The 25,798-nt window shown below is 37.3% G+C and overlaps 3 protein-coding genes and 1 pseudogene across 5 annotated transcripts; 2 read left to right on the top strand and 2 right to left on the bottom strand.

Annotated features, from left to right (window-relative positions):
• Positions 1 to 273: 273 nt before the first annotated feature.
• LOC143633793 (beta-glucuronosyltransferase GlcAT14C-like) lies at positions 274 to 4,997 on the bottom strand. The gene is made up of 4 exons (XM_077102036.1): positions 4,424 to 4,997; positions 3,528 to 3,603; positions 3,318 to 3,433; positions 274 to 908 (listed from the first exon to the last, which is right to left on the bottom strand). Exons 1-4 carry the CDS (start codon positions 4,947 to 4,949, stop codon positions 442 to 444), a joined length of 1,185 nt encoding a protein of 394 aa, XP_076958151.1. The 5' UTR covers positions 4,950 to 4,997; the 3' UTR covers positions 274 to 441.
• A 3,958-nt stretch (positions 4,998 to 8,955) lies between these two features.
• Positions 8,956 to 15,383, top strand: LOC143633812 (condensin-1 complex subunit CAP-D2-like). Its single transcript, XM_077102047.1, has 16 exons — positions 8,956 to 9,122; positions 9,299 to 9,648; positions 10,219 to 10,382; positions 10,482 to 11,655; positions 12,168 to 12,359; positions 12,422 to 13,042; positions 13,116 to 13,292; positions 13,403 to 13,470; positions 13,540 to 13,762; positions 13,833 to 13,932; positions 14,014 to 14,129; positions 14,227 to 14,284; positions 14,370 to 14,521; positions 14,598 to 14,835; positions 14,918 to 15,082; positions 15,165 to 15,383. The coding sequence occupies exons 1-16, from the start codon at positions 8,987 to 8,989 to the stop codon at positions 15,263 to 15,265; spliced, it is 4,035 nt and encodes a 1,344-aa protein (XP_076958162.1). The 5' UTR covers positions 8,956 to 8,986; the 3' UTR covers positions 15,266 to 15,383.
• A 1,623-nt stretch (positions 15,384 to 17,006) lies between these two features.
• On the top strand, positions 17,007 to 20,334 carry LOC143633813 (cystathionine beta-lyase, chloroplastic-like). 2 transcript variants are annotated; one of them, XM_077102049.1, is made up of 13 exons: positions 17,007 to 17,189; positions 17,706 to 17,856; positions 17,923 to 18,047; positions 18,266 to 18,336; positions 18,427 to 18,518; positions 18,632 to 18,719; positions 18,806 to 18,917; positions 18,997 to 19,093; positions 19,190 to 19,271; positions 19,372 to 19,489; positions 19,572 to 19,679; positions 19,772 to 19,874; positions 19,954 to 20,334. In XM_077102049.1, the coding sequence occupies exons 1-13, from the start codon at positions 17,109 to 17,111 to the stop codon at positions 20,127 to 20,129; spliced, it is 1,404 nt and encodes a 467-aa protein (XP_076958164.1). In that variant the 5' UTR covers positions 17,007 to 17,108; the 3' UTR covers positions 20,130 to 20,334. The 2 variants fall into 2 exon arrangements, with proteins under 2 accessions (XP_076958164.1, XP_076958165.1); XM_077102050.1 differs by having other exon boundaries at positions 17,935 to 18,047.
• Positions 20,335 to 21,699: 1,365 nt separating this feature from the next.
• LOC143633814 (uncharacterized) lies at positions 21,700 to 23,906 on the bottom strand (annotated as a pseudogene). Its single transcript, XR_013153737.1, has 2 exons — positions 21,832 to 23,906; positions 21,700 to 21,798 (listed from the first exon to the last, which is right to left on the bottom strand). The product of XR_013153737.1 is annotated as an uncharacterized LOC143633814 (transcript).
• Positions 23,907 to 25,798: the final 1,892 nt, after the last annotated feature.

Below are 25,798 nucleotides of genomic sequence, written 5' to 3' on the forward strand. Positions count from 1 at the left end.
TCTCTACCGGTTTGGAGACAAATGTTTATGTAAAAGGTCCATTTTCGATATGTATTCCTCATATTGGTTGTGAATAAAAGAAAAAAAATATAAACGAATAAAAAGCATTGTTTTTATAAAAATAGATATGAAAATAATTTGTAAAAGGTTTTTAAAAGATAAACAAAATTAAATAAATTTTTAGCTAAATTATATGAATTAAGATAAAAAACCTGATATTAGCATCCATGAACAAAATGTGAAAGAGAAATGTTGTTTTTTTGCAGCACTTCTCATCATCCAACTATTAACTTCCTTAACCATATTTACTTCATCAATGTATAAAATTTAACAAAAAGAACAAAAATATGTTAACGGGTCAACCCATCTGTACCAACCAAAAATAAGAATCACAACAGAAAATAAAAAATAATAACTATCACAATGCCTTTATGGACTATATTACTTACATTGTCTAGGCCTAAAATTTTGGGTACTCAAAAGATCAGACACAAGTTTCTCAAGTCTCTTGGAGCTCATAGTCGGTCTGATAACATCCATCTTGCCAAAAATCACACCTCTTTGATCCGATCTCCTTCCCAAAAGCTCGGTGTCGATTTTATCAAGAACTGGATCATCTTTTGGGAAAGAATGACCAAAGGGGGCCCCACTCTCGATCATCTCAGAAAAATGTTTTACCGTGAGATTTACAGGGTACTGCTTTGGCGGGTTGTCCCATTTAATATAGTGCATGTCGTGGTTGACGGTTGTGTTTTGGTAATCTTTATGGTTACATATGACGGTGTGAAAGTAGCTCTCGGGTGATGACAAGAAGTTTGTGTAGTACATTAGAAGAGTCCTAGGAAGATTGTCCCATCCCCAAACACAAAACTCTAAAAATGGTCTTGTTAGCACAACCCAAGCAGAACCTGTTGAATAAAATGTAAAAATGATTATAGACTAATTGTAACATCCCGAAATTTCTAAAGTAACATTTATTATATTATTTTGTCGGGTGAAATAAACGAGTTAGTGGAACGATAATAATAATAGCAAAATATGAAGACTTAGTAGGATAATTAGATGGGATTAGATATGGACCAAAAGGAAATATGGGCCTTCGGTCCATGGGCTTAAGGGAGTATAAATACCCCCTTAAACCCCAATCCTTTCCATTCCATCCATTTATCCATCCTAATCTCTACACACTCCAAAACACACACAACCCGAACCAAGATCCAAAGGCGAGGACCCGAGCTCGTTGGTGCTAGATCGTCGTGACGAACCAAAGCAACAAGACCAGCTCGTGTTCGTAGTTCGACTCATTTACGGTACGTTTATATCGAGAACTTGTTCGTTTAGGTTTGGATTAGTATAGAAATGATAGATCTGTGTTTGTATGGTAAAAACGAATCCTACAAAGCTAAACTTACTGAAAATGGATATGATTTGATGGGTTAATCGATTGATAAAAGAACCCGTAACCTATATGCCTAAATCGCACCCTTTAAACATCGATGTTAGGTCGATTTGATGGTTGGGGTTTGTAGGCGCTGGTCAGACGATTCCGTGGATACCTAAATCGAGTTATTTGGTTAAGAAACGAAGATGATTAAGGGATTTAAGGACGAACAGTACCTGCAGCTGGACAACTTCGCCTGCAAGCTAAGTTCGCCTGATGAACTTCGCCTGCAAAGCTAAGTTCGCCTGATGACAACTTCGCCTGCAAAGCTAAGTTCGCCTGATGACAACTTCGCCTAAAGCTAAGTTCGCCTAAGGTTTAACTTCGCCTAAAGCTAAGTTCGCCTAAGGTTTAACTTCGCCTAAAGTCAAGTTCGATTAGAAAATAAATTAAAAACGATAAGTAAAAGTAAGCTAATACTAGGCCACCAAATTAAATCAGGCGAGTATTGATACGTGTAACTTATACAGTCAGCCGAGCTCAGTTAAAGAAGGGATTTACAACTATCGGAGGAAGAAGCAGAGTTCAGGTGAGTTCTAGCCCCATTTATGTGTTATGTTTTCGGGGCTGTGTGCATACTCGATATGTTTGTTAATACGCTTATCCTAAGAGATAAGTGTATGCCTTATGTGAATAATGTGATATGTATGAATGATGGCTTGACGGTACGTGAACGATCTTCGGATATTGCACGTACTGTCAGGTTGTAACGCTAAGTATAAGGTAAGTATGATATGTATGCTTATGTGTATGAATGTGATAAAGTTAAATAAAAAAAAGGAAAGGATGGTTGTATAGTTACGAAGAAGGAATCGAACCCTACTAATATTCGAGAACTAGGGAACCGAACCCTACTACTATTCGAGGTAAGAGGGTACCGAGCCCTAATAATACTCAAGGTATGATGTATGGTTGTATGATAACGAAGAGGGAATCGAACCCTACTAATATTCGAGAACTAGGGAACCGAACCCTACTAATATTCGAGGTAAGAGGGTACCGAGCCCTAATAATACTCGAGGTATGATGTATGGTTGTATGGTAACGAAGAGGGAATCGAACCCTACTAATATTCGAGAACTAGGGAACCGAACCCTACTAATATTCGAGGAAAGAGGGTACCGAGCCCTAATAATACTCGAGGAAAGAGGGTACCGAGCCCTAATAATACTCGAGGAAGGAGGGTACCGAGCCCTAATAATACTCGAGGTATGATGTATGGTTGTATGGTAACGAAGAGGGAATCGAACCCTACTAATATTCGAGAACTAGGGAACCGAACCCTACTAATATTCGAGGAAAGAGGGTACCGAGCCCTAATAATACTCGAGGAAGGAGGGTACCGAGCCCTAATAATACTCGAGGAAGGAGGGTACCGAGCCCTAATAATACTCGAGGAAGGTAGGGCGTAATGCTCTTTATAACGTAAGATATGAAAGTAAGTTAATACAAAAGAAAGTATGAAAGTATGAATGAAAGAATATAAGTTTATGTGTATTGTATAGTGTATGAATAACTATAACTCACTCAGCGTAGCTGACTTTTAGTACGCACGCAGGTGAGTAGAATGAGACAGCTAGCTTGAGCGGGCACATGGTGGGCGAATAGGAGACTGGCATCTGAAGACTCAAGATGTTTTAATGTAATTGACGTTTATTTTGAAAGACAAGAATGTTTAATTGATGCAAGTTTTGGATTGCTGTAACGTTTCATGAAAGTTTTTATATTCCGGGAAAGTTTTAATGAACTCTGATTTGTACGAACTGTGTTTATGAGTAAATCCGACGCTAAAGTAGGGCTACCGGGTTCGGGGCCTTACACTAATTTTTAAATGAACTTAAAAGTTACATTATTGCAATCAATGTAGATCAAGTACCCATGAAGAGCTTGAACGAAACGGGCATGGATCGTTTTTCTTTGGCCCAAAATACGCCGGATTTCTTTGAATGATATAAACCAGGGTCAATAATAATCGGTCTTGCCCTTTGAAACCTGCAAAAGTGAAAAGTTAAGAAACTGGAATTACCGAATAATCGTCTTATGCAGAATATAAAAGTGACAGATCAAGTATCAAATGTAAACTCACTCTTTCCAGCCGATGTTGGTTGTGTGTTCAAGAAAGTTCAAATCCCGTGGCAGGTACGAGAAAATGTGGAGAATATCTGTAAATTAAAAACACAAAAATAAGATGAAAAACCCCAAAAACATGGAACCGACTTAACTGCACCGAGTATTTGTTAACAGATTGGATATCCTATTAATAATGTTACAAAACTTACAAAGCCCTTAGTTAACTGTTCCTTAATCCTTACAAGGCAATATAGTATATGCCTTTTGTGGAGGTGTCTTTTTTTTAAACGACAACTTCCATTCAAAAGCTAGTAAGACGTTAGGACCAAACAAACATCGAATTACCCTTGTTACGGGGAGGTGCCTAATTGGTATTTTGATACAGATCATCTATTATTTGGATTCATAACTAAAATGTAACAAAATATGCCTAATCACCCGGGATTAACAGCCTAACTTGAAAGACTTTTACCCATTATTACAACTTCAAACAGTAAAAGCATATAGAAATATTCAATCACCATGGTAATCAAATGTATCCAAAAGTCAAAAACTTTGTTCATCATACTCATTAAAGAGAACTAGAAGAAAGTTTCAAAGCACTAATACTTTAATAGAATTCAAAGGATATCAATATATCAAAAATTCAACTACAAACAAACACACACATATAGGGCATTTCAATATATGCAACTTTTATGGTATAGACAGTGGGAACTAGCAATTATTCGGCGCCTAGTCGGGATTTTTAAAACGATGGGTATAGAGCCTATATTACATCCCAAAATACTGCAATTTAAAACTAAAAACACTAGGTTTGTAAACGAACCAAACATAAAATCTAGTTCAGTAAGTGTTCGTGAACACATTATTTCCTTAACAAACCTATTAATACAAGTAAAAAAGACAAACCATCTTGAGGCATAAGAGGATAATCAGAAGCACTAAGATTAATAAACCAGTCCCAATCCTTCCCCTGCTTCAACAACAGCGCCACCGCGTGCAACATACACGCGATCATCGTCGGTCCTTTCGAAGTGACCAAATTACCCTTCCCAATCACCATCACATTCTTATTATTATTATTATTCTTACTAACCCTCTTGGCCAGATCAACTCTCTCTGCATCCGAAGCCTCCAGATCCAGATGCAGTAAATAATAGTTTCTCGGGTGGTACACTGCCCGCACCAGCCGGTCTAGACGACCCACGTCGCCTTTGGTTCCGGTGATGAAGTAGGCGAACCGTGGAGGCTCCGGCAAGGTGGTGGTTGTGGAAGTGATGGTGGGTTTTGTGGGGGGTGGATGGTTAGAGGGTTTGAGAGCGAGGAAGAGGATGATGAGGAAGATGGTGAAGAGGAAGATGGATGGTGCGAGGTACGGGTTGAGTCGGTGGTTGGAAGTGAATCTGAGTCGGAGGTGTGACCGTTTGGTCGACATGGTTTTGAGGAAGACAAGCTTGACTGGTTATTGGTTATATCTTTTGTGTTTAAAGGGGAATGAATATCCTTACTAGGAATTTTAAAGTGTTGAAACATAAATCATTTGGAATGTGTTACTATATGCTAGTGAAGGAATTGTAATTTATTTTGAGTACGGAAGAGGTCGGTATCGGGCAGTGAGAATGGTGGTATCAAATTTTAAGAAAAGTGGTATCAGATCACACCAAACAGTATGATTAGTATATACTATATAGTGTTCATCTCTGTATATGATGCTGATGTTAATATCGAAAATACTGATACTGAATTTATAAAAAAAATGAGTGGTGAATCTATTGGTACGATATCGGGGTTGGATACGGTATGGGTACTAGTACGAACACAAGGTACCTTATACTAGTCTCTAATTTTGATTTTTGTGTTTAGTGTTTTACTACTACTAAAAAGGATAGAAAAAAAGGAATTGATGGATATCTTCCATATTCTATGGACGTGTCATGCAATGTGTATATATTATGTTTTACCTTTTAGCCGATGAACGCACGGTATGACATATACGGATACGTCATAGGACATGTGTATACCATATGGATGCGGCTAAAACTGAATAGGGCATGTGTATACCACTCGTTAACCATTGTCAGCTCATCTTTAACGCCCTAGCGTTAAGGTATGCTCATGTATCTGTGTAACGGGTCCCTGTTTTCTGAGATGAAAGGGTGCGACCACCTGGGAATAACACACTTAAACCTTTCTATCAACGGGACAAGCTTTGGATCAACCATTAAAGGAAACCCGAGGTGAGCTCCCGACATTTTCTCAATAGAAGAACGACTCGATGTCTTAGGACGCATGCTCGGAATTTTAAACTGGACTGAGAGTGGGACATCGAACGAGACAACGAACGGGTGGGGGTTTCATGTGTGGGCACCCGCGACTGGGACGGGGACGAGGACGGGGTATGGGAGCTGTGTCTCGAGGGATCCAAATTTTTGGGACGCCCTCGAGGATCCTCTCGTTTCTCAGGCTCTTTCTTAATTGATTTGCCTGGAAAAACAAACATTATAATATACTTTTCTTTTGATTCCAGTCGTTTATAACGAAAGTGATTTTTTGATATCCTCTACTTCTGCTTCATAGTGTTGTTCTTCGTTATGTGGATACGTTGGATCAAAATTGAACCTCCTCCATAATGGAATACATCTGTTGTTAACTATGTATCCCTCCGACCGACAAGCATACGACAACCCCATTGACGTACATAAATGATGGTCGCACGAAGCTCCGCCGTCACGCATATTTATAGCAACTCATACTCATTTACAATTAGGTTAAGAGCCGTAATCGACACCTATTAAGTAACTAAGTGTGCACCCGATGGTCATCCATGACCTTACAACGGGACTCGTCAAGCGTTCCACCAATTTTGCCATCTGAATATTAACCACTTGAAGGACATACCTCGCAATGATGTCAAGTGTACTATTGGTTCCTTTGAGGTACCTTTTCAAATTGGCGTGTTGGCTCCCAACTCAGTTTGTTGTGTGCTCGTTGTAGTTTCGTTGGTCGTCAATCCATCAAGCGACAAACTTTTGTTTGTATGGTTCCAACCAGTTGTCACGAATATAAGCATAGACATCTAACAAACTAAAAGGAAATGTTAACAAAATGTCTATCTAGACTATTAGTATCTGTATATGCATGAAAGGCTTACCATGTCTCTCGTGTTCTTTTAAATGACGTTCCATCTGACGACAATTATAGTCGAAGTTTTGGGTCATCGGATACCTGTACAGAACCTTCCACCAGTACGCGAAGTCCTCACCGATATCTGTTCTATAAAGAATCTTAAACTTTTTCGTTATGTTCTTGGAGATGTGCCATCTATGTAATTTTTTGGTGGCATTAGGGAAGACTACGTTACACGACTTCATAAAGGTTTGGTCCGCGTCAGTTTGTATCACGAGTGGCTCCATACAATCCTCGAGCATTCCTATAAGTTTCTCGAGGGTCCATGTGAAGTTCTTCTCTCGTTCCCTGATTAAAAATGTGTGGGCAATACCGAACGACTTTGATGTCAACATCACACCAACAAATTGAACCAACAACCACTTATACATGTTGGTATTGTATGTCATGTTAATCAACAACACCTCGAGGAATGCACGCTAAATTTTATGCAACTTATTATGACAGAAGAAAATACCCTCTGTCCTGTCAGTGGAAGAATTCTCCCGGGTATAGTACACGAAACCATTGTTATGGAAAAAGTTTTCCGGTACATGCATTGGATTTTATAAAAAAAATTAATAAATATCATAAACACGGGTTTTATATAGTAAAACTATGACCTTTTTTGAATACCTTCATGGGGGTATCGCCAATTTTCTCATAATCGTTAATCTTACTCAAGGCGTTGTATATGTCCTTGATTTTACATTTGGAACCGGGAAACTGCTCATGTATGACTGTGAGAATTTGACTAGCCCTCAAGCTGTTCCGGTTTAACGTCAAATTCAGTTCCGAAGTTGTGCGTGCCCCTCATCAAAGACAACACGATCGTGGTAGTGTGTCTCGTTTACTACTTCAAGCCTCCAACAATTACATGTCGTGTCGTACCTACCTAGGAGTTTTAATGAATATCACTTTTTAATACTACCGGTACCACTGATCATGACCTTCAGTTTCGATTCCCTACCACGATTGCATGCAAGGTCCACATCGTTTTCCCTTGATCCTTGGACCACAATAACACGCCCATGCTCCAGTCCTCTCTTCTTGGTCCAATCCTCCAACTCATTACATGACTCAAAAATCTAAAACCATTTATAAGTTCATTTTTAAAACACGTTCAAAATAATAATAATAACAACTTAAACAAAACATATGGTGTCTTACAATATCTGTTTTATACGAAACCGTTGGCTTGCATATGAAATCATCATCATAATTATCTTCATTATGTGAGTTTCCCCTAACATCATAATTATTAATATCATGTTCGTTTCCCTCATAATACGATGACATTTCTACTGGTATGTTGTACAAATACTTAGTTCCATAACACGGTGCCTCTACCACTGGCAAGAGGTACAAAGAAGAAGGCTGACTTCCATAATCCTACCCGACAATCGGTAACTGGTACGATGGCAGACTATTGTAATCGAAATATTTTTGGCAAACGTAATGGTAACATATATTAGTTACAAATCAACTAACAACCTTTTATAAGATAAATATACAACGAAACCTGGTTCAAATTTGATAACCCCCGCGTGGTAGGCTAGTTGTAAGACTGTTAAGGCTAAATATCATAACCGAAATACTCCTGAGAAACGTAATGTAACATGTCTTGGTTAAAAAAACCACTAAATAAATATACAACAAAACATGGTTCAGATATGGTAACCCCGGCGTGCTAGGTTGATTGTTTACGCGCATCTCGGCTCCTCCTCATTAGAGTGGAAAAAAATGGCTAAACCAATCCATTTTTAAATTTTTATTTTTCGCTTCTTGGGTGTTTATTGTTACAAAGCGTGTGTATGTTGTGATATATAAAGAGAAAGGAGGGAGAGCTGGTGTACTCAATAATTCAAATGAGCTCAACAAGCCCTGTATAGTGCTATAAAAGGCGTATAAGGTACGACTTGATAACCTAGGACTATCATAACCAGTCTTATGTTCGAGTACACTAATACGCGACATATATTACTATACGCGTCGTATATAATACAACATATAAGACAAAACTGTACATCTATACGCGGCGTGCAACACCATACGTCACGCTTTAAAGGGTGTCTTGAGTGTCTTCAATGGGAGCTTTTGGAAATCCGTAACCTATTCGAATGAGTTTGAAAAATAAAGTATTAAAAAAAATTGATTTGTCGGCCTTGATGTGAGTGATATAATTATAAACGTGTATTATCCTCCTGTTTACAAAAAAATTCAAATTCCCGCTCCTTGAACTCACCAAACCAATTTCAAATCAACCTCTTTTCATTTCTCTCTTGATTCACCATCAACAGCAGCACCATGCCTCCAACCTTCATCTTCCCCAAAACCCTAACCGACCTCGAACCACAAGACAACACCTCTTCCCATCTCTCCGTCCTAAACCCCACCGCCATCTCCACCCTCCGTCCTTCAGATCTCGATGAATTCGTCAAAGGTACTTCCTTTTTATCTCATAACACACTCGGAAAGTAGTTAACGTACAAATTAAATTAACGTCCTAACTGTAATTATCAACTACTAGTGTAATTATGTAATGACACTACTTAATTCTCACAGTTAGCACGTTAATTTTATTTCTATTCGATCCTAACCCTAGTTTTTAAATCACAGGCATTTCGTTCGATTTATCCGACAAGGAGCTGTTTTGCGTCGAAGAGCAAGACGTGTTTGACAGGATCTACTCCTTGGTTAAGGGTTTTGGTGGTTTAACTCCTGGCTCGAAGTTGAATTTGGTCGAGAGTCTTCGGTCGAACTTTAGTGTCTTGCTTCCGAATATCGATTCTTTGTTTCGGGCACCTGCGTCACCGGCTAGTGGTGGAGACGGGTGCGATGATTCTGCTGGTGGCTGTATGCTTGAGAGAGTTAATTCTCATAGGAATGCGTTCAAGATTTATACTTTTTTTCTTGTACATGTTGTTATTGCTCAGGAATCAGCCACTGGTTCTAGCAACACTACCAAAGTATGTTTTTATTTATTTTTTTATTTGTTTATAGGGTTTGTTAAGTATAGGACCTATAGATGCCTATTTAGTTAGGATTTATAGGAAATTGATAAACTTTGGTAGCAATTGAATCAGATATGTAGTTAATGTGAAAAATATTGGATATTGGTCAAGGACCGATCGGTTATCGCGGAGGGATATCGGTAGTTTTAATATCATACGGAATTTATATGTATATCAATTTGACACTAACAATTCAGTATAGTTTCATACCATTAACAAATTAACCTTTTGTAACTTACAAAACACTATCGGTTGTAGCAGGTAGGAACTGATTAAAACTTTAAAACACAAAAATGACAATTAGGATTAAAAAAACTGATATCGGGAAAATGAGTAATATATCGGACAATATCGCTGATATTATTGATACGAATATTCTGCCAATATTCTGCTAGAGGTCCGATAACTGCTATAGCACCAATATTGACTGCACAGTGAATCAGTCAAGATTCACATAATGTGCATTTTGTGTTTATAGTTATATGCATTTGTTAAGGATACTGAATAGGATTAACACTCTTTTAGGTGCCACCAAGTGGTAGGAAGAAACATATTGCAGCTAGCTCATGGAACTGGGAGGCCCAAAGGGGACGTATACTTAATTTGATTGCAAATTCTCTGGAAATCAACCTCTCGTTGCTCTTTGGTTCGCCAGATCCTGATGAAAATTATTTGTCTTTTGTGGTGAGGTATGTTGCTTATCTGATTAGCTCAAACATACATAGTTATGAGTTTGAAGGTTTATGTGAATTGTAATTTATAATAATACATATTTTGTTTGGTTGTAGAAACTCACTTGCTATGTTTGAGAATCCAACACTGTTGAAAGATGCTGATGCAAAAGAAGCTTTATGTCGTGTTCTTGGAACCTGTGCAACAAAGTACCACTATTTGGCTCAATCTTGTGCTTCAATCTTGCATTTACTTCACAAACATGATTTTGTTGTTATACATCTGGCTGATGCTGCTGCGTGGGCTGAGAAGAAATATACAGATGGGAGTTTGTGCATCTCTCTTGTTAGAGAAATAGGTAGAACTAACCCAAAAGATTATGTGAAAGACACTGCTGGAGCTGAAAACATCGGGCGGTTTCTTGTTGAGCTTGCTGATCGTTTACCAAAGTTAATTTCAAACAACATTGGTTTATTGGTTCCTCATTTTGGTGGAGAATCATACAAGATAAGAAATGCTCTTGTTGGAGTGTTGGGGAAGTTAGTTGCAAAGGCGTTTAATGACATTGAAGGTGAAGGGAGTTCAAAGTCTAATCGTCTGAGAACCAAGCAGGCGATGTTGGAGATCCTTCTAGAACGTGCTAGAGACGTTTCTGCTTATACTAGAAGTCGAGTGTTACAGGTATGGGCTGAGCTGTGTGAAGAGCATTCTGTAACTATTGGTTTATGGAATGAAGTTGCTGTAGTAGCTTCTGGAAGGCTGGAAGACAAGAGTGCTATAGTGAGAAAATCTGCACTGAGTTTATTAATTATGATGCTGCAACATAATCCGTTTGGGCCACAACTGCGTGTAGCTTCATTTGAGGCGACTTTAAAGGAGTACACAAAGAAGTTAAACGAGCTAGAACCGAATAAGACATCAGAAACTGTTTTGGATTCATCAGTTTTGGATAGTGATGCTGGAAATGAAGATGCTGAGATCGATGATGTTGTTAATAAGCAGGGCGATAGTTTGACTGACAGCTGTATTGCTCATGAGGATGAACAAAGTACTCAAACGGATAGTTCTGTACCCGATGTCGGGAATTTGGAGCAGACCCGGACTTTGATTGCATCACTTGAGGCAGGATTGAGGTTTTCTAAGTGTATAACTGAAACCATGCCAACCCTTGTTCAGTTAATGGCTTCATCATCAGCCACTGATGTTGAAAATACAATTTTATTGCTGATGAGGTGTAAACAGTTTCAGATTGATGGATCAGAAGCTTGCCTTAGAAAGATGTTGCCACTGGTGATGCACTTTATAGTTTCATGCTTTGTTTTTTGAGTCTCTAATGCTGACATTAGGCTTGTAAACAAACTGAATGATCAATGAACCGTTTGTGAATCGTTCGGCGGGAAAGTTCATTTATTTAATAAACAAACGGACATGAACAATGAATCGTTACTTTACATTTATTTAAGTTCGTTTGCATGATCATTTAAATTAATTCTTTTGACAGATTGATGTGCACGTTTACTTTTAGCTGAAGTTTGCAAGGTTATGTTTGCTTACGTGTGTGAACAGTTTGTCTATACTCTTAACAAATGAACACGCACGCACTCATTTCCTTAACAAATGAACACAACCAAGAAAACCCTGTTCATTTAATTGTTCGTGTTCGATTGTTTGGTTAACGTTAACCGAACGAACACAGACATGTCTTGTTTGTTTTGTTTACAAGCCTAACTGCTGTATTCCTCTTCTTTATCAATATTATACTAACTTTTCATTATATCACTGCCTTTTTTTTATGTATGAAGGTGTTTTCTCAAGACAAATCTATATGCGAAGCCGTGGAGAATGCATTTGTTACAATCTATATAACAAAGAGTCCATCTGAAACTGCTAAAAATCTTATAACTCTTGCTACTGATTCAAACATTGGGGATCTTGCAGCATTGGAGTTTATTGTTGGTTCGCTGGTGTCTAAAGGAGACATCTCTGCTAGTACGGTATGTCCCTGCAATATCTTATTACTGGTTATGTTATGCTTTCTAATCTTGTACGATGACAGTTGTCAGCGTTGTGGGACTACTTCTGTTTCAATGTTAATGGAACTAGTGCAGAACACAGCCGTGGGGCCCTATCTGTACTCTGCATGGCTGCCAAGTCATCAGCTGATATTCTAAGTTCTCATTTGCAAGATATTATAGATATTGGTTTTGGTAGGTGGGCAAAGGTGGAACCTTTGCTTGCTAGAACAGCTTGTATTGCACTGCAAAGGTTATCTGCTGTTGACCAGAAGAATCTGTTAACTAATCATGGCAGCAGGTTGTTTGGTGTTTTAGACAGCTTGATTACTGGATCTTGGATTCCAGAACATATATGGTATGCTGCTGCTGATAAGGCGATCAGTACTATATATGCTATACATCCTTCTCCAGAAACTCTAGCAGCTGATCTGGTGATAAAGTCTCATAATTCTGTTTTTGGAGTTGATGGTTTGCAAAATGACAATGCTCTTACCACAGTTCAAGTTGGAAAACTAAGTAGATTTCTGTATGTTATAAGTCATGTTGCCATGAATCAACTGGTGTATATCGAATCGTGTGTTAGGAAGATACAAAAGGAGAAAGCAAAGAAGGAAAAAATTGCCGCAGAAAGCCAAAATGTTGTCAGTAATGGGAAACCAAAGGTGAGATGATGTATATAATAATATACTTAAGTTCCTGTTTTTTTAAAACTTTTTTTATATTGATGTGTTTCAGGAGGATGATATAAATGCGGAGTTAGGTGTTGCTGCCACCGAGGATGCTGTTCTTGACATACTTTCTGAAAGGGCAGAAAAGGAAATTGTTTCTGGTGCTTCTGCTGTAAAAAACATGATCGGATACTGTGCATCGTTTCTGTCAAAACTATGCAGAAACTTCAATCTGATGCAAAAGGTGCTTATTATTATTATTATTATATTATTATTATTGTTATCATAAATCATTATGTTTATGTTTATAATAATTTTACATAGTTGCTGACATGGTCTCCATTTCTGCTTTAGTATCCTGAATTACAGGCATCTGGGATGCTTGCTTTGTGTCGGTTGATGATAATTGATGCTAACTTTTGGTAATATTTCTCATTTCTTGTTTTCTAAACTTTTTGTTTCTGTAATGTTTAAATTATGATCTACTGCAGTGAAGCAAATCTCCAGCTTCTATTCACTGTTGTTGAAAGTGCACCGTCTGAAACTGTTCGGTCCAACTGTACAATTGCTCTTGGTGATCTGGCGGTTCGTTTTCCTAATCTTTTAGAACCGTGGACTGAGAAAATGTACTCAAGGCTGCATGATCCTTCATTATCTGTAAGGAAGAATGCTGTATTGGTTCTTTCTCATCTCATTCTCAATGACATGATGAAGGTAAGATACTGGTTGAAGTTATGTTTTTGTAACTATATGGTTTCTGAAATATTTTTTTTTTATTTGTTAGGTTAAAGGTCATATAAATGAGATGGCAATGAGACTAGAAGATGAAGATGAAAGGATTTCTAATCTTGCAAAACTGTTTTTCAACGAGCTGTCAAAGAAAGGTAAACACTTACGATATGCTGCTAATTTCACACTTGATTGTTAATTTGCTACTCTTTATTAACTGCTTGTTTTGTTTTCAGGGAATAATCCTATATATAATTTACTACCGGATATTCTTGGCAAGTTGTCAAACCAGGATTTGAAAAGGGAGTCTTTCTTTAACATCATGCAGTTCTTGATAGGGTCAATCAAGAAGGTAAAAGTAACTCGTTTCTTTATATCAGATTATCAACGAGGCATACAGTCAACCTTTGACTTACTTTTTTTTAAATAACTTTTTTATAATTTTTCAGGACAAGCAAATGGAAGCCCTTGTTGAAAAGCTATGCCATAGATTCAGTGGTGTCACAGGTTTGAGTCTCAAACAAACATTTAATTATTTAAGATAAATTAAAGATGTTTTTATGTTTTAATTTTTTTCTTTTTGTTGTTGCAGATGCTAAGCAATGGGAAAACATATCATATTGTCTCTCACAGTTATCATTCACTGACAAAGGCATTAAGAAGTTGATAGATTCATTTAAAGTTTATGAACATGTCTTATCTAATGATACCGTAATGGAACATTTTAGAAGCATAATAAACAAGGTACCGTCATGCACAGATTTATGCTCAACATTTTCCTATACATGATTCACATTTCATGCTTTTGTTTCTCTTTTAGGGTAAAAAGTTTGCCAAACCAGAACTAAAGTCATGCATTGAGGAATTCGAGGGCAAAATTAACAAATTTCACATTGACAAAAAGGAACAGGAAGATACCGCAAGAAATGCAGCTGCTCATCAACAGAAAGCAGAAGCCATTAAAAACTTTACCCTGGATAAAATTAATAATAATCAAGAGGAGAGTGGTGAGACTGAAGCTGCTGAAGAAACAAATGGCGAATCTGAAGCTGCTGAAGGTTTGTGTTAATTTTTTTTATAGTTTTTTAAGATCGATATAAAATGAATACTAATTTTGTTTGAATATGTTACTTGTTACAGATGGTGAGGTTATGGACCCATCAACAGATGATACACATGGTGTTTCTAGTAACGAAAAGGTTTCAAAACCCGTGGAGTCTGAGGAATGCTCCGAAGCTTCTAGTCAAGTGATTCAGTCAGAACCGTGTGATGAAGAGGTCAAATCCCCTGAGTTTGTTCCCAAAGGTACCGTGAAACTTCAATTATTTCACATGTGATATGATTATAATACGATGATGGTCACGAGTTTTTGGTGATATTCTTTCAGGAACTGCGAAGCAAAGAGCTAAGAAAAGTAGTACTGCTGCATCTGCGAAGGTTGAGTCGCATGCTGCAGCCGTGAGAGTTACAAGGTCTAGAAGAAGGTGAGCTTTTGTGTTGTGGGTAGATTATGACTGAGGTTGACTTGACCTCCTGCTGGTCTTTTGTTGTAAGATAAGGTTTGGTTTTAAGACTTAAAATGAATGTATGTGTTCACGGCTTTATGACTTAAAATGTTGATGTAGTAAAGTAAACATATAGAGTGTTTAGCCTTAATTGTGTACACTAACCCGATGGTGTTTTAGTTAATTGGCCTAAAGCTTATATACCCTTGAAATGCTTTCCAAAACTAACCTAAACATTTTGAAGATAAAAAAGATATGCTTTGTATGTGGGTGTTACTTTGAATGCGAATTTTATGTTTGATGAATTATGTAAACATGTTCTAAAGAACTATACCATTAAATTCACAACCCACATCTGCCCTCACTTGTCGTATTTGGATTCCAAAATCGATGAGTTGAAACATGTATATAATCACACGTTTATAGAGAAAACCATGGAATATACAAGCATTTGTTACTCTAACGGAACTCGTATTTAAGAATCCCAAAACAAGATATGTTCACATGTTTAACTTAATACCATGATAACAACCTATCGAAAGAATGAGCCAAGTTAATTTTTCATTAATTTTTTATCTAGAGCCAAGCACAGTTATTAGGGTGAAACATTAAATATTTATAGTGATAGACTGATAGTAGTGCCTTCAAATTCTTTATATACTGTAATACTACAGACTAAGAAGTACATACTACAAACTAAGATGCAACATCATGACTAGGGACGAGCGTGGGATAGTACCCGTATTCGTACCCGTACCAAAAATCAATAAAAACACGTACCAATACTCGTATCAAATTTTCGGTATGGTACGAGTACGGGTACCGGTATTGGTACGGGTATTTTGGTACAATACCCGTTTTTGTACCACTTTGCTTTTTTTATTTCCAAATTTTCAACAGTCTTGAAACTGGTACCGACACAAGTAATAAACAACCTGAATTAGTCCGGGTTTCGATACTTGCATAGGTACGTGACAGGTACCAAATTAGTACAGGTACCAAATTGGCCATCGATTCAATGATAAGATAGTACTGAAGAACCCTAACTCGGTCGCCGATTTTAAGTGATTGTTTGTTGGTTCGTGTCTTGGATGTTATATTATTTAATTTTGAAGAAACGTTTGGTACTTGTTCAATAATAACATGGTTGGAGAATTTATTTTATATATTAAATATGAAAAATCTCAATTAAACCCCTATATAATCCAAACAGTTACAAAATACCAAATGTACCCGTACCAAAATTTAACAAAAATGAGTACCAATACCCATACCGAATAGGCTAAATCGGTACGGGTACGTATACGGGTACGGTATAAGTACAGGTACGGGTATTTGGGACAAAATGCTCATCCCTAATCATGACACTTACTTTTCTCCTCTATATAAAATACGTTACACATAATCTACTAAAATAAGATACCGAGCAAATGTATTACGTCTAAATTTTACATTTCATTACAAAGTATTAGAAATTAAAAACTTTATACCCTGTTGTTGGTTCATCGGTTTACGATTTCGTCAGTTCACAATTTCAACCTCTTATTAATCGAAACTAGAAATGATACTAGCAAACAAGACCGATCTATATTAGTTTTTAGTAAAACTTGTCTAATCATATAAAAAACTTTTAATAAAAGATATTAATACATAAAAATACTTAGAGACCCGTGTAATATACGGGTTAGCCCGTTTCATTAAATTTTTGGGAGTTGTATGTGTGTACATATAAGCAGTTGAGTGTCCAAATTCATTCATTGATTCAAATTCACCGTTGGATTGTGGTGGTCCCACTCGTCTGCAACAATCCAATTAATACTTCATCAATGGCTGTTGCTGCTGCTTCTTCTGCTGTCGTATCGCCGCCGCTATTCACAGCTCCACCACCTGAACCTAACACTCTCCGTGTAAGTATTCGGCACTCATACCTCTTCAATTTACGCATTACATTTCACTATTGATCCATTTCATTAGGTTTTATACTTTTATTGATAGAACGAACAATCAGTGTATAATTAACTATTAACCTAATGAATTTGATCATAATATATCATTACGTTCATTATTTCATACCTACAGGATGTTGATTCTTTTATCACAGTGTATTTGACATCAATACCTTTGCTCTTAGGTTTTATAATAAAATTAAACCAAATATAGAGAAAATTAAGTAGGTTATAATTGGTGAATACTGATGAAATTACTCGAGTAACGTTATACCTAGCCGGAATTGTTAATTGTTATTATGCTGCTTAAGAACTGTATGTTTTAACCTAAAGAAATTAGTTGATTATAAAGAAGCTTCATCTCAATCTATATATAGACAGACAATTACATACTACAACTGATCTCAACAGAATTAGTTACGTCTCTAACTAACTCAACTCTAATGCAAACTAACTCTCTAATGTATGGCATTATAGGGGATTGCTAATTTCGGGTGTACAGCTTGTGGTGTGAGCAAATTTGGTTCGCTGTCACTGAGCAGAAAATTGGTGTTGCGGTGTTCAAGAGAGGATATGATGGATGTGAGGACATCGGCTGTTGCTGATGGGATTGCAGAGTGTTTAGATGGTAGTTTTTGGGGAACTTTTTGAAAATTTTTCTTCTTGTTGTGATAATATGGTAGTTTTGATGCAGATTCGGTGGCAGAAACTGACATTAGGGAGCCTAGTGTGTCAACCATATTAATGAACTTTGAGAATAACTTTGATCCTTATAGTGCAATGAGCACTCCCTTGTATCAGACGGCTACTTTCAAACAGGTAAATTTGACTCTTTAGTAATCAAAAGTACTAATTTACAGCTCCCAAGTTCATTTTTAATACATTTAAGTTTGTGTAAATAACTTGGAAGTTACTCTACAATGCACCAAAATGATTGTAAATTCAGGAATCCATGCTCAAATCTGGCATTTGATTCATAGAGAAAGAAGGATCTTAATTAAAAGTTTATTTCTTCGTTTGTTTTATGTTTTTTTCAGCCTTCAGCTACTGAAAATGGCCCTTATGATTACACTAGAAGTGGCAATCCCACACGTGATGTGCTTGAAGGGTTCGTTCTTTTATATGCACAAGGCCACATATGTTAAATCATGCTTCTGTAATATCTTGAATTAATATCAATCTTGTTTCATATATTTAGTCTACTGGCAAAGCTTGATAAAGCAGACCGAGCATTTTGTTTTACCAGTGGAATGGCCGCTCTAGCTGCAGTCAGTCGTTTAATTAAATCAGGTAAGTTAAAACACTTTTTACTCCTTTTTTTTTATAACATACACACTTATTATATAAATATATATTCAGTCAATCAATGTAACTTGATCCATCATTATTACATATAATTGTAGGTGATGAAATTCTTGCTGGAGAGGACATATACGGTGGTTCTGATCGATTACTATCACAAGTCGTTCCTAGAACAGGAGTCGTGGTTAAGTGAGTACATACATTTGAAAATTTTACTATTAAAATGTATAGCCAATTAACTATAAGTTTGTAATATATTGAAACCACATTTGAAGGCGAGTGGACACAACTAACTTAGATGAGGTTGCTGCTGCAATTGGCCCCCAAACTAAACTAGTGTGGTTAGAGAGTCCAACCAATCCCCGAATACAAATTACTGATATTCGTGTAAGTTTTAATATTAGTCTGAATCTATCTCCATTTTTATTTGCATCATATAAAATTTATGATGACTTTTTTAATTCAGAAAATAGCTGAAATGGCTCACGCAAACAATGCTCTTGTGTTGGTGGATAATAGTATCATGTCTCCTGTATTGTCTCGACCGTTGGAGCTTGGGGCAGGTACTTAATATGTTTCACACATAATATATTTTTAATATGTGCTTCTATAATTATGTACAGTCGTGTTGCTAATTACTATTGTCTTGTTTTTTTCAGACATTGTGATGCACTCGGCTACAAAGTTCATTGCTGGACACAGTGATGTCATGGCTGGTGTGCTTGCTGTAAAAGGAGAAAGGTCTGTATATATTGTAATATCCCTTTGTACTATTTGGAATATTATTAGCAGCTTATAAATATGTTTATAAACGTGTCTGTTATCACATATATAAACCTAGGCTGGCAAAAGAATTGTACTTTCTACAAAATGCAGAAGGTTCAGGGCTGGCACCTTTTGATTGTTGGATCTGCTTACGTGGAATCAAGACAATGGCTTTACGTGTTGAGAAGCAACAGGTACTATTTTATACATTTTTATCCTACTAGATTATATAAAAAGCTTTTAAAATGTATACTAATGCCACATCATCCTTTATAGGAAAATGCTCAAAAGATAGCCGAATTTCTATCCTCTCACCCGTTGGTAAAGAAGGTTAATTATGCTGGTCTTCCTAACCATCCGGGACGCTCATTACACTTCTCACAGGTAAGGACAAAAGAGTAATTTAATTATTGTTGTTCACTTAATTGAAAACAACTAGAAAAAGATAAATAACAAATAATAATTTCATCTTGCAGGCAAAAGGAGCAGGATCTGTTTTAAGCTTCTTGACAGGGTCGTTGGCCCTCTCGAAGCACATAGTGGAAACCACCAAATTTTTCAGTATAACTGTTAGTTTTGGTAATTATCTTTCACATCTTTTGATAATGGGAAATGGAAAGAAAAAATGTATGTTATTTCATGTTTTTATTTTTTGCAGGGAGTGTGAAGTCACTAATAAGCATGCCATGCTTCATGTCACATGCATCTATACCAGCAGAAGTTCGTGAGGCGAGAGGTTTAACTGAAGATCTTATTCGTATCTCCGTGGGGATTGAAGATGTGAATGACTTGATTGCTGATTTGGACCATGCGTTAAGAACTGGTCCGATATAGGCTACATTATGTTTTGATATTTCATGAAACAGTAACTGTTGAAGCTCCTTAGACTTATTTTATTATGGCTCTTGGTTAATTATCAAGTGGGAACCATGTTGCAGCAACGTTTTTGTATTATGTTTGTAGATATGGTTTGGGGACATTGAAGCATATGTTTTTTAATAAGATATTGGCCTTTGAGTATAATCAATGGGCAATTAAGCAAAGTCTCTCCCAACAAATTTCATTTTGCTTTTAAGCTGACCATTGATAACTGATAGCTTGCTTTTTTCTTTTTCTTTTAAAACCCCATAAATAAGATAACTCAATGGTTGAGTTAACTCGGCGCATGCTAATTATATGACATTGATGTAGTTAATTTCGTTAACATAACGAAAACCCCCCAAAAAGAGTCACTCAGAATTATACAAGCGGGTTGGGTTGAGGTGGGTCGGGTTAGTTTGGAACTAAAGAAGTTAACGCTTTATTTTTGTCCCATTTATGTCGACTAAACATTCGTGGGAGATAAAAAAAAAGACTAAAAAGAATAAATGTGAATAAAATATTTAACACTCAAAACTAATCCATTTCTGGAAAACACATCCCCACCCTCATTAGTCTTTTCTAAGAATAATAATAATCTTTCTAGTGCAAAAGAGTCGTCATCTTTCACTTGGTCTTAAAGTAGTTGGTTTAGCTTCTAGGCGAAATCAAAACGTCTTTGTTTACCTTTTTCTTTTAAAATATATTTTACTTGGTGCTTTTGTCTGAATTTTGGTGCTTGGCAGCATTAACTTGTATGCAATGGGATATCAGTGGTAGTGACGAAGGCGGGCAATTTGAAGGTAGTGTTGATTGTTGACAATGATGGTTCGTACATGGTCATCAGTTCATCACAACGCGTTCAACATAAGGAGCCAAAGTAGCCCAAAAGCTTTTATAAAATGTTTCAGTGAATTTGGACTGAGATTGACTAGGCCTGCTCAGAATAATATTAAGGTTTCTAGTGGTTGCATGACTGCATCCATATTTGAACATAAGAAACAAACCAATTTGGAGTTCAAGAGAACAAAAAGGTTGACCAAAATAATGAAACTCTCATAATGACACCATTCACCACCACCTAAACTTTCTTTTCCATGTCACCTTCCATAATTCACCAAAAAAGTTTCAAACACAACCTCTCATCATTCAAACAGTCACCCCAACTATAACTAACACTATCTCCATTTCAATGACCACATGTGTCGGGACACTTGTCGAAACTATACATCAACCAACAACAGCGTTTAGGTTCCAGCTTACGCGTTTATATTCCAAGGAACACCTTCAACATTACATCTAACAGTTGAAAAATCAGATTTTATCTACCATGAACATGTTGACTATTACCAGTACAGATACAGATATATGGGAGATATTATTCCACCCACCAAGAATTAAAGAAAAAAAGGCATGACAATGATATCCATAATTCACACAAAAGATCTTGATATGGCCCAACAAGATACAAGGTATCCAGGTCCCTAATAGGGATGCATGAATCAACATCAACTGCATAAACAAACTTAATATTATCATACATAAAAGTTCATCAAACATTTATTTATTATTATTAAATATATAAGACAATAATCCTTGTGGCTACACCATGGTACTATTCTAGCATCTTTTCATACAACACATACTAAGATTACTAAACTAGAAACCATAGATCTACCATAAAATACATATCACCTTCACTTGATCTTCAAGTCAACATAAGATTATTACCAACAAGATGAGGACGGAGACAAACATGCACCTCGTGCTCTTCAAGCCCCTCTCTGAGCTTCGGGACCAAAATCTCGAGCATTGTCCCGGGCCCGTCATAATAAGCTTCTATGTTGGCATCTTCGGGAATTCAAGTTGCAAGTGGGATTTCTCTTACGAATTCTCCAGGTGGGCAGTGCTCAAACACGAGTCTGCAAGCTTGAACGTGCGGTCACGCCTTTTGATAAACGGCATGCGTGATACACTTATACAAGACACCTTAATAATTCCATGTGTAAGGGTGTTTCGCCAAGAAACTTTAACCTTTTGAAGATCTACAAATGGCAAGCTTATAACGACTAAGTAACCTTGTTCATCTTCATATATTGTTTTTGCAGCTGTCACGGGCCCACAAGCATTCCTCACAACCCCACTGAACTCGTTTAACCAATATGGATCGTTCGGATTCATTTCCAAATTCGGTAATCTCTCTGGCGGAGGATGATTATTATTATTATTAACCGTTAAGCATATATCTTCTTCATTCCCTTGCGGGAATAAGTCCTTCCGCTTCTTGCTTCCAATCGGTGAAAGATTCATCCCATTTGCATCCCCGTTTGTGTGGTTGTGATTCGGAGACTGAGTCGATAAGTTTAATCCTGACCCGTTAAGTAACTTTTTAGATTGAGAATTCAAATTGTTCTTAATCGGCAGTGGTCGCTCGAGCTCAAACTCAGTGTTGGGAAGATTTCTCCAAGAACCAAAGTCACTAGCGGCTCGCGGGATTAAAAAGTTGGGACCTCGTCCAGTGAGTTCAGTCCACCTTTTAAGTTCATCTTCTCCGAGTATCGTGAGATTCGGCATTGGAACAACCTCAATACCATGAACACATTGAGGATTCGAAAGCCCCCGATAATGCTTTCTCTGCATCCTATGAGACCGAACAAAACCCTTATCAACACTAAACGGAAACGGGCGTTCACCTTGTCGGGAATGCCCGTTCATGTAGCTTCTCAGCTGCATCTTCCCGAGTGCGTTCTCGGGTCTATCTTTAAACACCCACATGTACATGTTTTCCATATCGTGTTGCACCATGAAAACATCAAGATTAAGGTCTGATTTCTCAAACCCAGAAACCCCGTTACCGTCAATCACAATCTTGGCTTTGGATTTCTCGTTCAAAACCGGTTTAAAATAAAAACTGAAGAAAAACCAAGCACCCCATATACTATCTACCCGCTTCGCACACTTCCTACCGACTTTCGAAACGTTAAGAAAGCTTTCCGTTTCATACAACTGCGAGACAAGCCCGACTCCAGCGTCCAGAACTTCAGACGGGTCTTGATTCCAGGACTCGGGTGAGGAGCTTCGGTCAACCGAAAGTGGCAGATTGATGTCGGGAGGCCGGGCGGGGTTGATCTGGTGACTCATCTCAAGGTCCAAATCATCATGAGAAGACGACGCGCTCGAATCCATGGACAAAAGAGTTGAAGGATGATGATTTAACATTAAAAAACTCGTGAGAACCGAATCTCCCATCTCACGAAACCATGACAACTACCAACTGAGATCCCGGGTTCGATCTCAAATAACTCTTCATCACAACACAAGGCTCATTTTCAAAGGCAACAAACCCTAATTACTATTCATCAAATATTCATGAATTACTGAATACCCTTTACTACCAATACTCCAAATAACCTAATTAACGACTGTCAGCTTTCATACTAGCAGCTGGCTAAAAACCCCCAATTCAATTTCTTAAAGAAATCGGCAAACAATTAGTATAATAATAATAAATAATTATTAAATGGGAGACTTGTTACAGAAAGCTACCAGTCTATGAAGCCAAGGCCCAAGAAGAGGACAAGATCAGAGGGGATCTTGGAAGAGTACCTTTTAGGGTAAGCATTAACAGCTATCAGAAACAAAGGAAGAGTGTCTGTGGGACTTTGACTACTAATACTACTGCTATTAATCATCGTCTTCACCATCCTCCTCATCTGTATCTATATCTATAACTATATCTATATATTTGTCGTGAAAGAAAGAAAGAAGCTTAGGGGTGTTTGGTAGTGGGATTTGATTGGGGAGAAATGGAATTAGAAATATTTCTTTTGTTTGTTTTCCACTTTTCATTTCTATTTCTCTTTCTATTTCTCTAAAACTAGAGAATTCCATTTCTCTTTAAAACAGAGAGAAATCCATTTCTCAGCAGCCTCCTCATAGCATGTCACCACCTCGTCTCCGGCCACCACCTCGTCTCCGGCCACCACCCCGTCTCCGGCCACCACCTCGTCTCCAAGTCTGCAACCGCCACCCCCGTCTCCGCCGTTCGCAGTGGTGAACACAGAGATGGTAACCGGTTGATTGTGGTCGCAGGTGGGTGACAGTGGTGGTGGAAATCGGCGGTGGTTGCAGGTGGCTTCTGATTATCATCATCAGCATCGCCACCACAACCACCACCACAAAATCTCCAAAGAGGCAGTGATGACAGATCTGAGCCTCTTTTTTCTATATCTTATGTTCCAAAAATTTGAATCTTTTTAATTTCTTGTGTACTGTGGTTGAAGAAGGAGGTTTGGTGGCGGCAGCCGGTGGTGGTGGGCTGTGGTTGAAGAAAGGGCTGTGGTGGTGGTGCTGGTGGTGTGGGGCTGTGGTGGTGGTGGTGGGGGGGCTGCGGTGGTGAGTGGTGTCAGGTTGGGTGGAGGTGGGGTTGGGTATGGTAGAGTTCTCTGTTTATTTTTTCGTGTACCAAACAAGAGAAATGATTCTCATTCTCCATACCAATTCTCTTTCTCTACAATTCCATTTCCATTTCTATTTTCTCTCCATTTCCATTCTCTGTACCAAACACCCCCTTACTTTAAAGTGTCGAAATGAAATATAAAAGACATGGAAGGAGATAAAGATGAGAGAGAGTGGAGAGACGTATGTGAATTTATTTTGGGGAGATTTATTATTATTATTATTATTATTATTATTATTATTATGACAAGGAAAGGAAAGAAGAAGGAAGAAAGGGGTGGATGATAATAATATTATTATTAACGGTGACGGTCGGATCGTCGAAGATGGTGCTTGCCGTTTTTAAATTTATTCTTTGCCTTTTTAGTTTTCACTTTTTTTTTTCTTTTTCTTTTAATGTGCAGACAGTACGGCTTAATACCTTTTGTTTTAAACATATTCTATTTCTACTTTATTCATTAAATAATAATTATAATTACTTTTTTAGTTAAAAGTTCTAATACGTGGTAATATTGTAACGCAGTCTGCTTAACAATAATTTGGTGTCTTTGGTGTGCAAGAAATCATTGAATGTTCGAGAGAAAACCGTCTAGATTATGGAGTGTGATGGCGGAGATTAAGGCTTCAAGCTATTTGTGGGTCAAAAATCGGTCTAAATGGCCGTATTTAACGTGGGAAAGGTGGTGTGCGTTTTATGTATAATCACTTTTACGAGTGTAGTCGGGTGGAACTGGGGGTATGTAGTTGTATTTTATTTATTGTTCGAGTGGTCTTGGTGTTCGCTAGTATCTTGCTAAAAAAAATTGATTTCCTTGATACGTCTATTTGGTTTCATTTTTCTTATGGACCTAGCTTTATTATGAAATCAGACGCCAATATTTGTAGCTAATCACAAGTTATCACATGCTTGATATGATTAAATCTACCTATTTATTTATAACCCCGCTTGTGCTTGTGCCTTTCCAACTATATACACGATCTTCTAATGAAATTACATCATCTTTCGACCCACTATTTATGTTGGTATTATACTGTTTCTAATGAAATTTTATTAAATGTTGTAGTAATTATATATATAAAAATATATGTATTATTCTATAACATTGGTAACAATGTTATTTTATACATTATAAATAAATTAGATTGTATGATAACTATACGGTTGTCTTAAATTAATTAATATAATA

The sequence above is a fragment of the Bidens hawaiensis genome, unplaced genomic scaffold (genome assembly GCF_021521415.1).
Source record: "Bidens hawaiensis isolate Kalapana, Puna unplaced genomic scaffold, B.hawaiensis_p1.1 tig00006907_1, whole genome shotgun sequence".
Classification (NCBI taxonomy): domain Eukaryota; kingdom Viridiplantae; phylum Streptophyta; class Magnoliopsida; order Asterales; family Asteraceae; genus Bidens; species Bidens hawaiensis.

Excerpts from the sequence above, each read along its gene's own strand:
- LOC143633812 (XM_077102047.1), top strand. The coding sequence starts at position 8,987 with ATGCCTCCAACCTTCATCTTCCCCAAAACCCTAACCGACCTCGAACCA. Across the intron at positions 9,123-9,298 it reads TCTCGATGAATTCGTCAAAG|GCATTTCGTTCGATTTATCC; the intron begins GTACTTCCTTTT and ends TTTAAATCACAG. Across the intron at positions 13,293-13,402 it reads ACTTCAATCTGATGCAAAAG|TATCCTGAATTACAGGCATC; the intron begins GTGCTTATTATT and ends TTTCTGCTTTAG.
- LOC143633813 (XM_077102049.1), top strand. The coding sequence starts at position 17,109 with ATGGCTGTTGCTGCTGCTTCTTCTGCTGTCGTATCGCCGCCGCTATTC. Across the intron at positions 18,720-18,805 it reads AGAACAGGAGTCGTGGTTAA|GCGAGTGGACACAACTAACT; the intron begins GTGAGTACATAC and ends CCACATTTGAAG. Across the intron at positions 19,680-19,771 it reads GCTCATTACACTTCTCACAG|GCAAAAGGAGCAGGATCTGT; the intron begins GTAAGGACAAAA and ends TTCATCTTGCAG.
- LOC143633793 (XM_077102036.1), bottom strand. The coding sequence starts at position 4,949 with ATGTCGACCAAACGGTCACACCTCCGACTCAGATTCACTTCCAACCAC. Across the intron at positions 3,604-4,423 it reads TCCTCTTATGCCTCAAGATG|ATATTCTCCACATTTTCTCG; the intron begins GTTTGTCTTTTT and ends TTTAATTTACAG. Across the intron at positions 909-3,317 it reads TTCGTTCAAGCTCTTCATGG|GTTCTGCTTGGGTTGTGCTA; the intron begins GTACTTGATCTA and ends TTTATTCAACAG.